Raw genomic sequence first — 12,481 nt, forward strand, 5'->3', positions numbered from 1 at the left:
ACCATTTTCACTTTTATAAGAACTTCGGTAGAACCCAACAATATCATTTGTAAGCGAACCACTGAAATCTAGGATCAAACGATAAGTACCAGGGTTGATTTTAGTTTTCAGCTGCACAATCCAGAATTCATTTTTTGGATAGTCAAAGGCATGTTTGATGGAATTCAAGGATCCATTTTCAGATTTCAGTTTAGAATTTGTTATTGTCAACCCTTTGTGGTGTATTGAAATGTAATCACATGGTGCCGTAATGTTTAAAGTAACATCAACAATGCCACTGAATGTTCCTTTTTCTAAGTTAGGGTGCAGGAACAAATTGTACAGTTCCGGAACAACATTCTCAGACAGTTTGAAATCATGTTCCCAAAGGTTGCCCTGAAAAAGAACAAAATGTAAATATTTCTCCAAAGCTTTAGCCTATATAAGTTGTCAACATCAACATAGGCCTACACTACTAACAGTAACGTAATGTTTTGTTTTTAGGTATACTTTAAAAATAAATGGAATGTATCATTCATTCAACTTTAATTAACTAGATCTTTGTTCTTTTTATGCCGCTCTGTGCCATTTGTGAAATTCTCAATAAGTATTTGCATGGATAAAACATAGTCCCTTAGTAGATTTCCCATCCTTATGAAACAGCTGAAGCCAATTTTATTAGTTCTGTCCGGTTATCTGTAGATGTCGTGTTTTGTTTACAATTTGTTTCTATTAGCCTATTTTAGTTTCTCATTATTTGTGTCTCACTGTTTGGTTATATAGCTAGTGGACGAGTTATTGTTTATGATTAGAGAGTTTTATTTGGTTAAATGAGGTTTTAAATTACTGAAATAACAAGTAACAAAAACACAACATCTACAGAAAACCGGACAGAACTAATAATAAAATTGGCTTCAGCTGTTCCATAAGGATGGGAAATCTATAAACACAACATTGTACTGTGATAATTTTTTATAATTATCACAGTAATAAATTATAATAATAATTATTTAATTATAAAATTAAACTATCATAACCTAACCAAACCAACCAAACTTGCTGATAATGAAAAAATCCAATCAAAAACTTAATGCCTCCGGTGATTTTCGAACCGGCTACCTTCGATTTATCAGACCGGTGCGCTATCCACTACACCATCGGGACCGATGGCTGTACAACGTATCATTGCGATAATGTTGTTTGCTCGAGCGGTGGTGGGTGGTGGTGGTAGGTGGTGGTGGTAGGTGGCGGTCTGTCAGGAAGGGTTTCTTATTTTTGTAGTCCATATAACCATAGGGAGTATGTTTAATCTATGATATAACTCTGTGTGAATTATTCCTGGGTAAGTTACAGTTCTGCAGAGAATCAGTGATCTTAGCTTATCATTGAATGATATATTAGTTAGGCTATACCTATATTTATATCGTATCAAATAGATAGTTTTTACTAAATACAAATAATTTATCGATCAAATGTTTTTTACTTAGGTTAGTATACTTTAACTAAGTTAGGTACCTTAGCCATAGACTAAGCAACACAAGGGAGTATGATTTATCTATGCCTTAGCTTAGTTAAATTTTGTTTAAGTTTAACATACTTTATGGTAGGGCCTAATAAGGAAATAAGGTGGTACTGTATTTATAAAAATTAAAGTTGATATTTGGTGTAGCCTAGTTCGTTTAAGAGATCAAGTTAAGTTAGGCATACAAGAGTTCCACAAACTACTAAACTGAACCAAACTAACTTAGGCTAAGTTAGGCCTAATCACTGCAGCCCACTGTAAAAGAGTGGCGGACAACACCTACTCCCCCCATTAAAGAAAATCAAGTTTTACATTCAATAATTATAGCCTAGGCCTAACTTAACCGATTGAATTATTTTAATCTGTGTAAAATATGGACACAGAGGATACACCTCCGGTAACCGGACGTGGATTAGGCGTCCAGGAGTGACATCACCAGGTTGTGGGGGCCCGGAACGCCATTACCACAACGATACAATGTACAGCCGTTGGTGTTTGTGGTGTAGGCCTAGTACCTTAGATAGAGTGCTCGGCTGATATGCAAGAGGTCCCTGGTTCGAATCCTGTTGGTCACTTTCACTTTTTATCAAAGAATTTGCTTTGAATGCCAATTCTTCTTAACTGTACATCTTTTGTTAGAATTTTTTGCATTTATAATTTTATTTTAGGCCTATGAAAAGAATTTAACCTTTGTTCAATTTTTTTACTATCAGCAAGTTTGGTTGGTTAGGTTATGAAAGTAACTGCTGGACGCCTAATTAACGTCCGGTTACCGGACACGTATCCTCTAGGTGTAATGAAACTGATATTTCACGTGAAAATATATTGTACGATCTCAGTGGAACTGTAGGCCTACCCAATTAGTCTTAATAGGTAACAAGCCACATCAATGATACTATTTTAAATCTGTTTATACTTTAAGAGTTAACTTACTTAGGCTAGGCCTCTTAAGTTATGACTATCAATCTTTTAAACGGTATAGATAAGTAAGTGCAAAATATACTTCTGTGAAATAGGAAATTGTATTTTTAACTAGAACGGAATGCCACTTGCATAAGTATGCATAATGCCTGAAAGAAAATACTTGGGGTAAAAGAATAATGGATAACCTACTTCTACTTGGTGACTCAACACTATATAAACATAACCTAGTCCTAGTCTACAACATAAGCCCACTGTAAAAGTAATTAATTATACCTTCATTGTTTAACTTAAACGATTATCCAATAAAAATGAAACTTAAAACTCTTGAAATATTCCTGAGTGTTGTTGACACTTTTATCATTCAGCAGCAGTAGGTAGGGCCTATTCAAATAAATTAGCAAAATCACAAGACCAGACCAAAACCAAAACAAAACAATGAAACATTGAAACATAACATAACATAACAAAACAAGTCTGGTTTTTCCGACCGGCAAAAAGATCAGCTGACACTGCCGTAATTGAAACGACACATGGAGGATTTCAAAATCAGCCATGCATTAATCCATTGATTATAGACAATTGAACAACACTACGGTATACTAGGTATACGATGCAGTTGTGTCTGCTTGCAATATTGAGCAAAGCTATCATATTACTGTAATTCAATGAGAATGATATATTTGGTTCGCATAAATAGAATGCATATTTGCAGTATCCAAATTCAATTAAAAGAAAAGTCTTGTTCACGGAATGAACTGTCTACTTGCAGGAACCAAATTCTATGTTTCATTTGTAGTTTCCAATGCCGATTAAATATTTGGTTCGCTTTAATGGAATGCCCATTTGCAGTATCCAAAATAAATGGTTCGCCTGGTTCACTTAAACGGAATGTCTATTTACAGATTCTAAAGTCAACGGTACGTCTGGTTCACGTTAACAGATTGTTTACTTGCAGTATCCAAACTTAATGGTACATTTTGGTTTATGAAAATGAATTGTCTACTTGCAGTATCCTAAATCAATGGTCCATTTATTTGGTTCACATAAATAAAATGCCTATTTGCAATATCCAAAGTCAATAGAAGGCTTACTTCTGGTTCACTTAAATAGGGGAATAAACCATAGTGGGCTCAGCTGTCTGGTTGTGGCTTTATGACAATATAACAATCCCCTATTTCCCGCCTAGCTCCGGTGTAATCATTTATAAGTTCAATCTCGGTCTATAGTCTGAGGTACAACCATTGTACAATGTAATACCTTTGACTATTAATACAACTTTAGTATCCAAATAGTCAATAGTAATACGTACTAGATCCCTTTTAGTACAAATAAAAAATGCTGGTGGCAAACGTCTCGCAGGATTGATCGATTAGAAAGCATATTTTTTGAAAAATATTGTTGAACTGCATGTGGAACGCCGGTAAAGTGTCAAACGTACCACTAAGATAATATAATTCGATATAAATAAGATAATACAACTAAAGACGCAATGCAGTTGTCTCTTGCAATATTAAGCGGAGCTAGCATATTAGTCCAACACTTTTCCAAAGTCAATGCTACATCTGGTTCACATAAAAAGAGAAATCTACTTGCAGTGTCCAAAGTCAAAGGTTTTGATGGACATTAAATAATGGAATGTTTATACTTGCGATATCCATAAAGTCAATGGTGCATTAGCCAGCCTAATTCCGGCGACCCTAATTGGTTGTTCATTTTGTAGCAAATCATGTTCCACGATGTTAATCCGATTGTTCTTATCTTTTATCTGTATTTGTAGCAATGTGCTAGCTTTGTTTAGACAATAGCGCAATCTTTGACTGGCTCACACAACTACGATCTTTTTTAATACAAAACTAGCTGTGTACCCGTTCTACGCACGGGGATCTTATAATATTCAGTTGAAACCTTCTTATATAAAGAACAGCAGTTGGTTTGCATATTTTAAGATATGCTGGCCAAACTATTATACATAGCTTCATTTTATGTTGTTTTTTGTTGTTCCGGATCGGTATGACAATCAATAAAAGGTTAAATTACCTCTGTGTCTGCCGGTCGATCCTATAACGGTAGGCTTACTTTTATTTTTACTATCTGATCTCGTTTGCATGGCTCAATCACGTCCTGGTTGAAGTTCGTTCGCTACGCTCACTCACCTGTATGTTGGAGCTCGTTCGCTGCGCTCACTTCCTTCAGGTTAGCTCGTTCGCTACGCTCACTTGCCTTCAGGTTAGCTCGTTCGCTACGCTCACTCGCCTCCAGGTTGCAAATTAGCTGTTGTCATAAATGTAAAAGAAATAATAGTGCTAGTGCTGCACCCTGTTGGTAATCCTTGTAACTTTAATGCTATTGAACATCACAGAACAGAACCAACTTGTTTAATTGAAACAGCTGTTAAGATTCAATAATTTCATTTCTCATAAGGTTAACATGGGCTTCCAGAAATTCCACGTCAAAAATCGACAAAAACTTGATTTTCAAGGGTTTACTGTTAAATATCTAACTGTCTCATATTCGATGAAATACGTCTAAAACCATCTCATATATGTATAGTATTTGGAAAATAAGTTTCAGGCGGGACAGTGCTATAGTTATTGAGGAGTAGTTGTAATAAAGTGCGTATTTTAGCGTTACCAAGAGAATGACAGATAGACAGACAGACAGACAGACAGACAGACAGACAGAAATTGAGATAAGGTTTGATTCGGTTTCTCTGACCTATGAAATGTAAAAATAACCAAAAAGTTCATTATTCTAAGCAATGTACAGACAAAACTCTAATTTTATTTATATAGATTTGCTACAGATGGTCCATATAAGGTAAATGCACCAGTAGCTGACAGTGCTCCAGAAGCTGACAGTTTGAGTTTCTTTACATTATAATGTGGTCTCTTAAAAATATTTACACATGATTGCATTGTTAGAAGAACATATGTTTATTCTTGATTTGTTAACAAACAAATCAGTGAAATTTAGCTCATACTCGCTGAATGGTGGTGGTTTGAAAGCGACCCTGTCTGTACACATCACATTTAGTCGATTCCCTTAATGAACTTGTTAAGAAGGTAAGTTTGGTTTTTTGTCATTTCGCTAAATTTCTTAAATAGTATTAATGATTAGGCTAATTATTTTTATCAATTATACCTTTGTTGACAATTTCATGATAAAATTGGAGTGTTAGGGGTTTTGGATTTAAAATTATATCAATGTCAGGCTTGGGTACACAAAAGCTATACAAGTTCCACTAGCTGACAGGGGATATTTGCTACTTGCACAATATTAAATTGGTTTTACCCATCGAAATTTGCATGCTATTTATAATTTATGTAATCTCACATTTTTATAAAATGATTTTAATTTTTTAATTAATAAGCCAAATTATTTAAAAAAAATGTATATTTTTTAAATATATATAAAATATATATATATTTTTTAAATGTAAATATTTTTTATTTTAAAATATGTAAAATAAATTTTCTTAATAACGTTTTACACGATTTTATAATTTAATTATTAAGTTAGATTTTATTTGTCTTATAAATTATAAAACCCTTAGGTTTAGCAGCTAGTACATTTATAGTTCCAGTGTCAGCTACTGGGACAATTGACAGTCAGCTACTGGTACAAGCACTTTTTTCACTGTCAGCCACTGGAACACGTACAAAGGTTGAATTAAGTTTAAAAATGCTATAAAATATATTCAAAAAACCCTTTTTGTATGACAAATTTGAAAACTACACTAAATTTAGAATCATATAAAATCCGTAATATCTCTGTAGTTCCTATTTATTCAAAACCACGGATTATTAAGTGCGTATAGTTTCTTATACTGTCAGCTACTGGTGCGTTTACCTTAGATGGGATGTCTACTTCAGTATCCAATAGTCAATGGTGCTATAGTTTAGATGATTGTTGACTAAAATAGTAATATACCTAATTTTATTATGTTTCGAATATTTTGTTTACCTCTTTATCAGCAAATAATAATGTCATGACGGCCAATTAAAGTTAACTACTAGTTAACCGCCCGTGCTCCGCCACGGGAATATTGTCAGCAATAAAAGAAATAATAATTAACAAATACTGTATATCTTTGTATTTTATTTAGGGGTTGTTTAATTTTTTACATGAAATTGAACTGATAGTTTGCCTGTGTAAACTATTTTATGTTGATCAAACCGATATATTATTTTAACCAAATGAATGTTTTATATTAATTCGAGTTTCGTTTGAAAAATAAATAGTATACAAACTGGGCAATGCTGATAACCTAATAAGCAGCTATTTATGATATTTAGATAATTTGTTCAAGTATATTCCTATATTTGTCGTTTTTTTTTTCATTACATTTGTTGTATGGAATAAAGATAGTCACTTAGCCTACATGTAAATCACGCATCAGCAGTTGGTCGCATTACACGAATCTTTGACCCATACTGTGAGTAAAAGCTGTGTTTACGTCGTATATATAAATTTGGTCATACTTTGTTCAATGTTAGAGGGTATTAAAGGTCCAATTTGATGGAAAAGGAGTAGTGGATTTTAAAACTATGTAGACTACCACTACCAGAAAGATGTTGATTCAAGTGAGACTTAGAACTGGCCATTTCAAATGCAGATTTGTATTATATTTTACTCAAATAGTTTTTTGTCTCTTTTGACCCTTAATACTTTTTTTATAGTCGCTGTTGATAAGATTTTCCATAAACTCAAAATGTTGATAAGGAGTTCATTTGACCTTCCCCTTGTGACAACATAAGGAAAAAATATTTGTGTCCCAGTTAGTCTGTTCTGACTCAAAATTCATAGATTTGCAGTACTGACAAATCCAATCTAACAACCCCAATTCAAAAAAATTGGTATTTTTTTAGAAGGGACTTCCAGAGCACATTTAACACCATCACTGCTCTTTACCTTTTTAGTTCGATGGTTCTCTACATGTTTTTTTTCGCTCTGTATGTCTCTTTACGCCCGGTTTATGATTACCTTTTCTTTTTCTTTTTGTACTTTCCACATCCTGGGGTTAATGATAAAGTTTTATAACGCTATAATGACCCGAGTCAACATTGCCATTAAGTTTCCGTCCCCTAATATGGGTATTATTTCACATTCCATACTCAAACTTAAACTCAATTACTACTTTCCTTCAGATCACTTTGCAGGAAAACATTGCCATTAAACATCCAGTCAGATACTTTCTTCGCCAGAACCGAAATCGTAAGTCACAGTTTCTCAAGCAACTTCCCTGTGTAGGCCTACTCGAAAATATATAGTTAGGGTATAGTTCACTGATAAATTGTAGTTCCAAATATCCCAGCGTACTCGCCATCTCGAGAAGTTAAAATTTGGACGTCAAACACCGATCTTGAGTAAGATTAATCACTTACGATAAAATGTTTGTATGCTTACCAATCATTAGCAATTATCTGTACAACTTGCAAGCGGATTTCCCTATGATTGTTCTGGTGGCTATAGAGAATAAATTATATTGATCAAAACAATAAGTTTCCGTCCCCTAATATGGGTATTATTTCACATTCCATACTCAAACTTAAACTCAATTACTACTTTCCTTCAGATCACTTTGCAGGAAAACATTGCCATTAAACATCCAGTCAGATACTTTCTTCGCCAGAACCGAAATCGTAAGTCACAGTTTCTCAAGCAACTTCCCTGTGTAGGCCTACTCGAAAAAATATAGTTAGGAGGGTATAGTTCACTGATAAATTTTAGTTCCAAATATCCCAGCGTACTCGCCATCTCGAGAAGGTAAAATTTGGACGTCAAACACCGATCAACATTTCAAAAATAAGTTAACAAATACACTTTACTTGATCAAAATCGTGTGTTTATAAACAGAAACTCCAAGTTTAATAATTGCATACTGAAAGTGAGGTTATAAAAATAATAACAAATGTCTGACAAACATTAAACAGCTGATGAATAATTTATAAACTGTGTATTATATTCTTCTTCAATAAGAATTGTATTGACTCGACCTTTAAAGGGCTGTAGGTCGTAGCCCTTAGAAAAAACGTAAATTCTAATGAAGTTCGGCAAATCTACACACTATCCCCTTTAATTTGAGACATAAATCTTGTAGATCGGTCCAGTAATTACTGAGAAAACAGTGTTACAACTGTGTATTAAATATATAGATATATCATTTGTAATGTCTTAATTAACTTACAAGAGTTTCTTGCTATACGTATTATTGATCAAGTTAAACTAAGTAAACTAAGGCTATAATAAATTAGATAGCATAGTACCTCAACGTCTTCATTTCTACCATAAAGATGTTAATATTTACAACTAGCCTTTATGTTTCTCCCATGCTATTTCCAAATGGTTTTAACCAATAATGCTATATCCATCGTGGACAATGACTACGACACAAAAATATTTTTTAACTGACAGCTACCTGAAAATGCCTCTCAGGCGTAAACAAATGTGATTCCTAACATTGTCTATTCTTTAAACGGGATTCATTATGGACCTGTTATATTGTAGTGCATGGGTAATTAAAATTTAGTTAGATTGAGAAACACAACGCGACATCTATATGCTATTGTGTAGCTAGTGTGCGAAGTGGCACTTTGCGCTCGTGTTACACATTATATTTTTCCTACAGTTACTATAAAGCCTTTCAAACACTAAACGCGTTGTAGGTCAGGGTTAAATCCCAGCGTTGAACAAAATGGGAAACACTGCACCAGCTGATCGTAGTCGTAGTATCTTTGTGTTTTCAACTTATTTTCAAGCATACACGTACAAGTGCCTAAAGCACATTTTTTTGTTTCAATACTGGAGTTGTAGCAGAAAACATGAGTGCGGCAAAAAGTAAAATGACAGTGCGCTAAAAGTAAGTAAATGCAGCCATTAGTTACTTAGCGTGCTATCAGTACAAGAAAACCCGCTTTGTCAGGTAACTGTAGAAAAAATAAATTCGATGATTCTAACTAGTGTATATTACAACGTTTACTTACATCAGTTGCTTGTGTTGTTTCGGTGAATTTCCCATATGATATTAGTAATATGACTATTGAAAATAGAGATATTAAACATCGCATTTTGACTCTTGTTGAATTTCTGACGTAAATCTGAAAATTGACACATTTCTTATGAAAATTCCATTAGGGTTTCATTTATAATTATCGTAACTGGCTTGGCCTTAAAATACCTACATTCGTATGGTCTCCATTTCATAAGAAATAAAGTATTAAGATGGCATTTTAATTTTTATGTTTGTAACTAATAAATGTGACTAGTGATATTATGGGTTTAAACATTTTACAAACGTTTATGAAATAATTCGCCACCACAATTAAAATTCCGCATAAACATTAAAAATAAAATTTAACTAAGCATTATGAAAAATACTGGGGTATATATTTAATTAACGTCTTTTCGCTTTAGAACGGAAAGAAGAACATTAACCCGTTGCTAAGATCCGTGAAAATAATTTAACAGTTTACGAGTACAGCTGAGTTAGTTTTTAAAAAAGAAAACTCATAAATAAAGTTGTGTTTACATAAAAATAATTATCCTCTATATTATATTGTTATGCTCAATTTAAGCGCAAATATTAAATGCCTTATATTGATTCACGAAAATTGAAACCACGTGGTACTGTTATTTTGAGGAAGAGTTTTCGTAATTCAAATTAAGTTTTACTGTTTAAGATTCAGTCCTATTGTGTTCTGTTTTGCATCACGATAAAACTCACCATTTCAATTTCTTGTTTCAAAATTGGTTTTCGTTTAGGTTAAGTTCAATCTTAATCTTTCCCTAAGGTACTGACAAAACTAGAAATATTTATGTCCAGTGGTCAAAACTACTATCACACAAAGTCATGCAAAAGTTATTTGAGATTATGTAGAATATCAATTCTTACCTGAGAAAAGCTAAGATCTGATGAGGTTAAGAAATTTCATTTGCAGGATGACAACAAAACTTAACAACACTGTTCTCACCAAGATCAGCTGACGCATTATAGAGTCTCGGACAGGTCAGTTGTGACTACACTTTCACCGAGACTCAAGGTCAGCGGCGATATCTCTCCAGCTGTTATCGGACCGCTATCAGCTGTTTAAAATCGATTTCTTAATCCACCTTGACTGATACGCGTTACCATGCGTTACTGATCAGTTAAGTTTTATATTTAGCACATACTGTTAAAGATCACTGCTGAGTTTTAATGAGAAAGATAGTCGCGGTTTTACACTTTACTGAAACAATATACTTTTTTTCCGTTTGTAGGATAAATAATGTACGAGTTATTTTAATTTTCTAAGCTGTTGGATAAATAATACAACTTGGTCCATAAACTAAACTAAACATATTTTCTTTTAAATCAATAGACAAATAATGGGAACTCAATAAGGCGATCGAAAAAATTAAACCTTTACAATAGGACTTTTTAGGCCCCGACAATTAATTATTTAAGATTGGATCACTGTTGGAACATCGTTTACGATTTATGAATATTAACCAAAAAAGCATTAAATATCATGTATTTTGTGACATTTTTTTTTAAGATTTATTCTTAGAATTTTCTCTTGGAATTTAGGAGCTACAGGATGCACGTAACAGCATGCCACTTTTTTCAAGGCAACACGCTATAAGCTACTAGTACTAAGCAAGTGGCTTTAGAGAAAAAAGTCAAGTTTAAACAACTTATTTAAATCACATTTACATTCTAACAAAATCATAAACAAGGTGTTCCATAAGACATTTTAAAATTAGCCGCCATATTGGAAAGAGAAAGCCTTTATAAAAAGTAACATCCATATTTTTAATGTCTTAAAAACTAGTTTAAGTTCTCAATTGTAATTGTTTCCTCTAAATCTATAACCAATGGTGGCACAGTTAGAGACCTTGGAGGCTAGTGGCTATCTTGGATTAATTTCAAACAGTTATTTATCATCCAAAAATATTTGTTCGGATACCAAAATGATTGGAATTTAAATATCTAGGACTATGTGTAATCAGACATTTTGTTAGTGGTTTTGTAGCTGTTTTCCAAGGGAGTCCTTAGAGCTAACGGCCATATTGGATTTGGCCACCATAAGAGCAATGTTAATTTAAAACAGCCACTGAAGTTATTTACCATATCAAAATATTTTTTCAAATACGAAAGGGATTGTAGTTTAAATGTCTAGGGGACTATGAGATTAGATATTTTCTTTGTAGTTTTTTTAACTGTTTTATGAGTTAGCTCAGCTAGGCTCAAAGGACTCTTAAGTTGCTTTTTGCCCTGCATACAAAGTGTTCAAGATCGTCAAGCAACAATATTGTAAATCAAAGCATAAAACACTGATCAAACTAGATTTGAAAACATTACCTTTCCTCTCCACTGGTAGGATCAGTGTAGTTGGTCATGTAGAGTCCTACAATGTCTTTGGTCAAACTCCCGGAGTACTCCATGTAGAGGCTGTAGGCCCCAGGCTGGAGCGACTCTTGAGGAATCACCACCCAGAACTGGTTGGGGGAGTACTCGAAGGTCTCCCGGAGTCGTACCTTGGTCGACCCTCTGGACAGGCTCGTGGTGGACACTCGGACGCCGTCTATGTTGACCAGGAGGTAGTCGGAAGGAGAGGAAATGTCGAGGGTGATGGTGACAGCTCCACTGAACACCCCTGTGGAGAGATCAGGAACGACCAGGATGGAGTAGAAAGATGGCCGGATGTTGGGTGGTAGATGGAAGTCGCTCTCCCAGACCCGAGGGACGGCAGGAGTTGTTGCGGGTGACGAAGAGATCGCTGGAGAAACGTCCTTGATGTATGGACATTCTGCACCCGTGTCTGCAGAAACATGTAAAATTAAACCTGTTGTTAAATTGTAGTTCCACAGGCGATGTTCCTTTGATTGATTTTATAAAAACATCAGCTATCAAAATATTCAACACGCTCCCCAAAACTGTAAGAGATTAGGAGATACAGTAAAGTCTTTAAAAAATAATCGTGGCTACCGTTACAGTTGGTGACGCTTTAGTGAATTCAAGTAGAATGTTATTTGTTTAAAAACGTAAAGAAGAAAATTACTTAGTTAGATTTTGTG

At 34.1% G+C, this 12,481-nt stretch overlaps 1 protein-coding gene across 1 annotated transcript in view; it reads right to left on the minus strand.

Annotated features, from left to right (window-relative positions):
- LOC128984995 (glutamyl aminopeptidase-like) overlaps positions 1 to 12,481 on the minus strand; it is a 40,389-nt gene that overhangs the window by 20,083 nt on the left and 7,825 nt on the right. Inside the window, exon 2 of the mRNA XM_054404370.1 lies at positions 11,766 to 12,225. Within this exon, the coding sequence (XP_054260345.1) occupies positions 11,766 to 12,225 (460 nt within the window). The remainder of the gene's footprint in view (positions 1 to 11,765; positions 12,226 to 12,481) is intronic.

Source organism: Macrosteles quadrilineatus, unplaced genomic scaffold (assembly GCF_028750875.1).
Source record: "Macrosteles quadrilineatus isolate MER2022 unplaced genomic scaffold, UCM_ALF_1.0 Scaffold_2__2_contigs__length_208266976, whole genome shotgun sequence".
NCBI lineage: Eukaryota > Metazoa > Arthropoda > Insecta > Hemiptera > Cicadellidae > Macrosteles > Macrosteles quadrilineatus.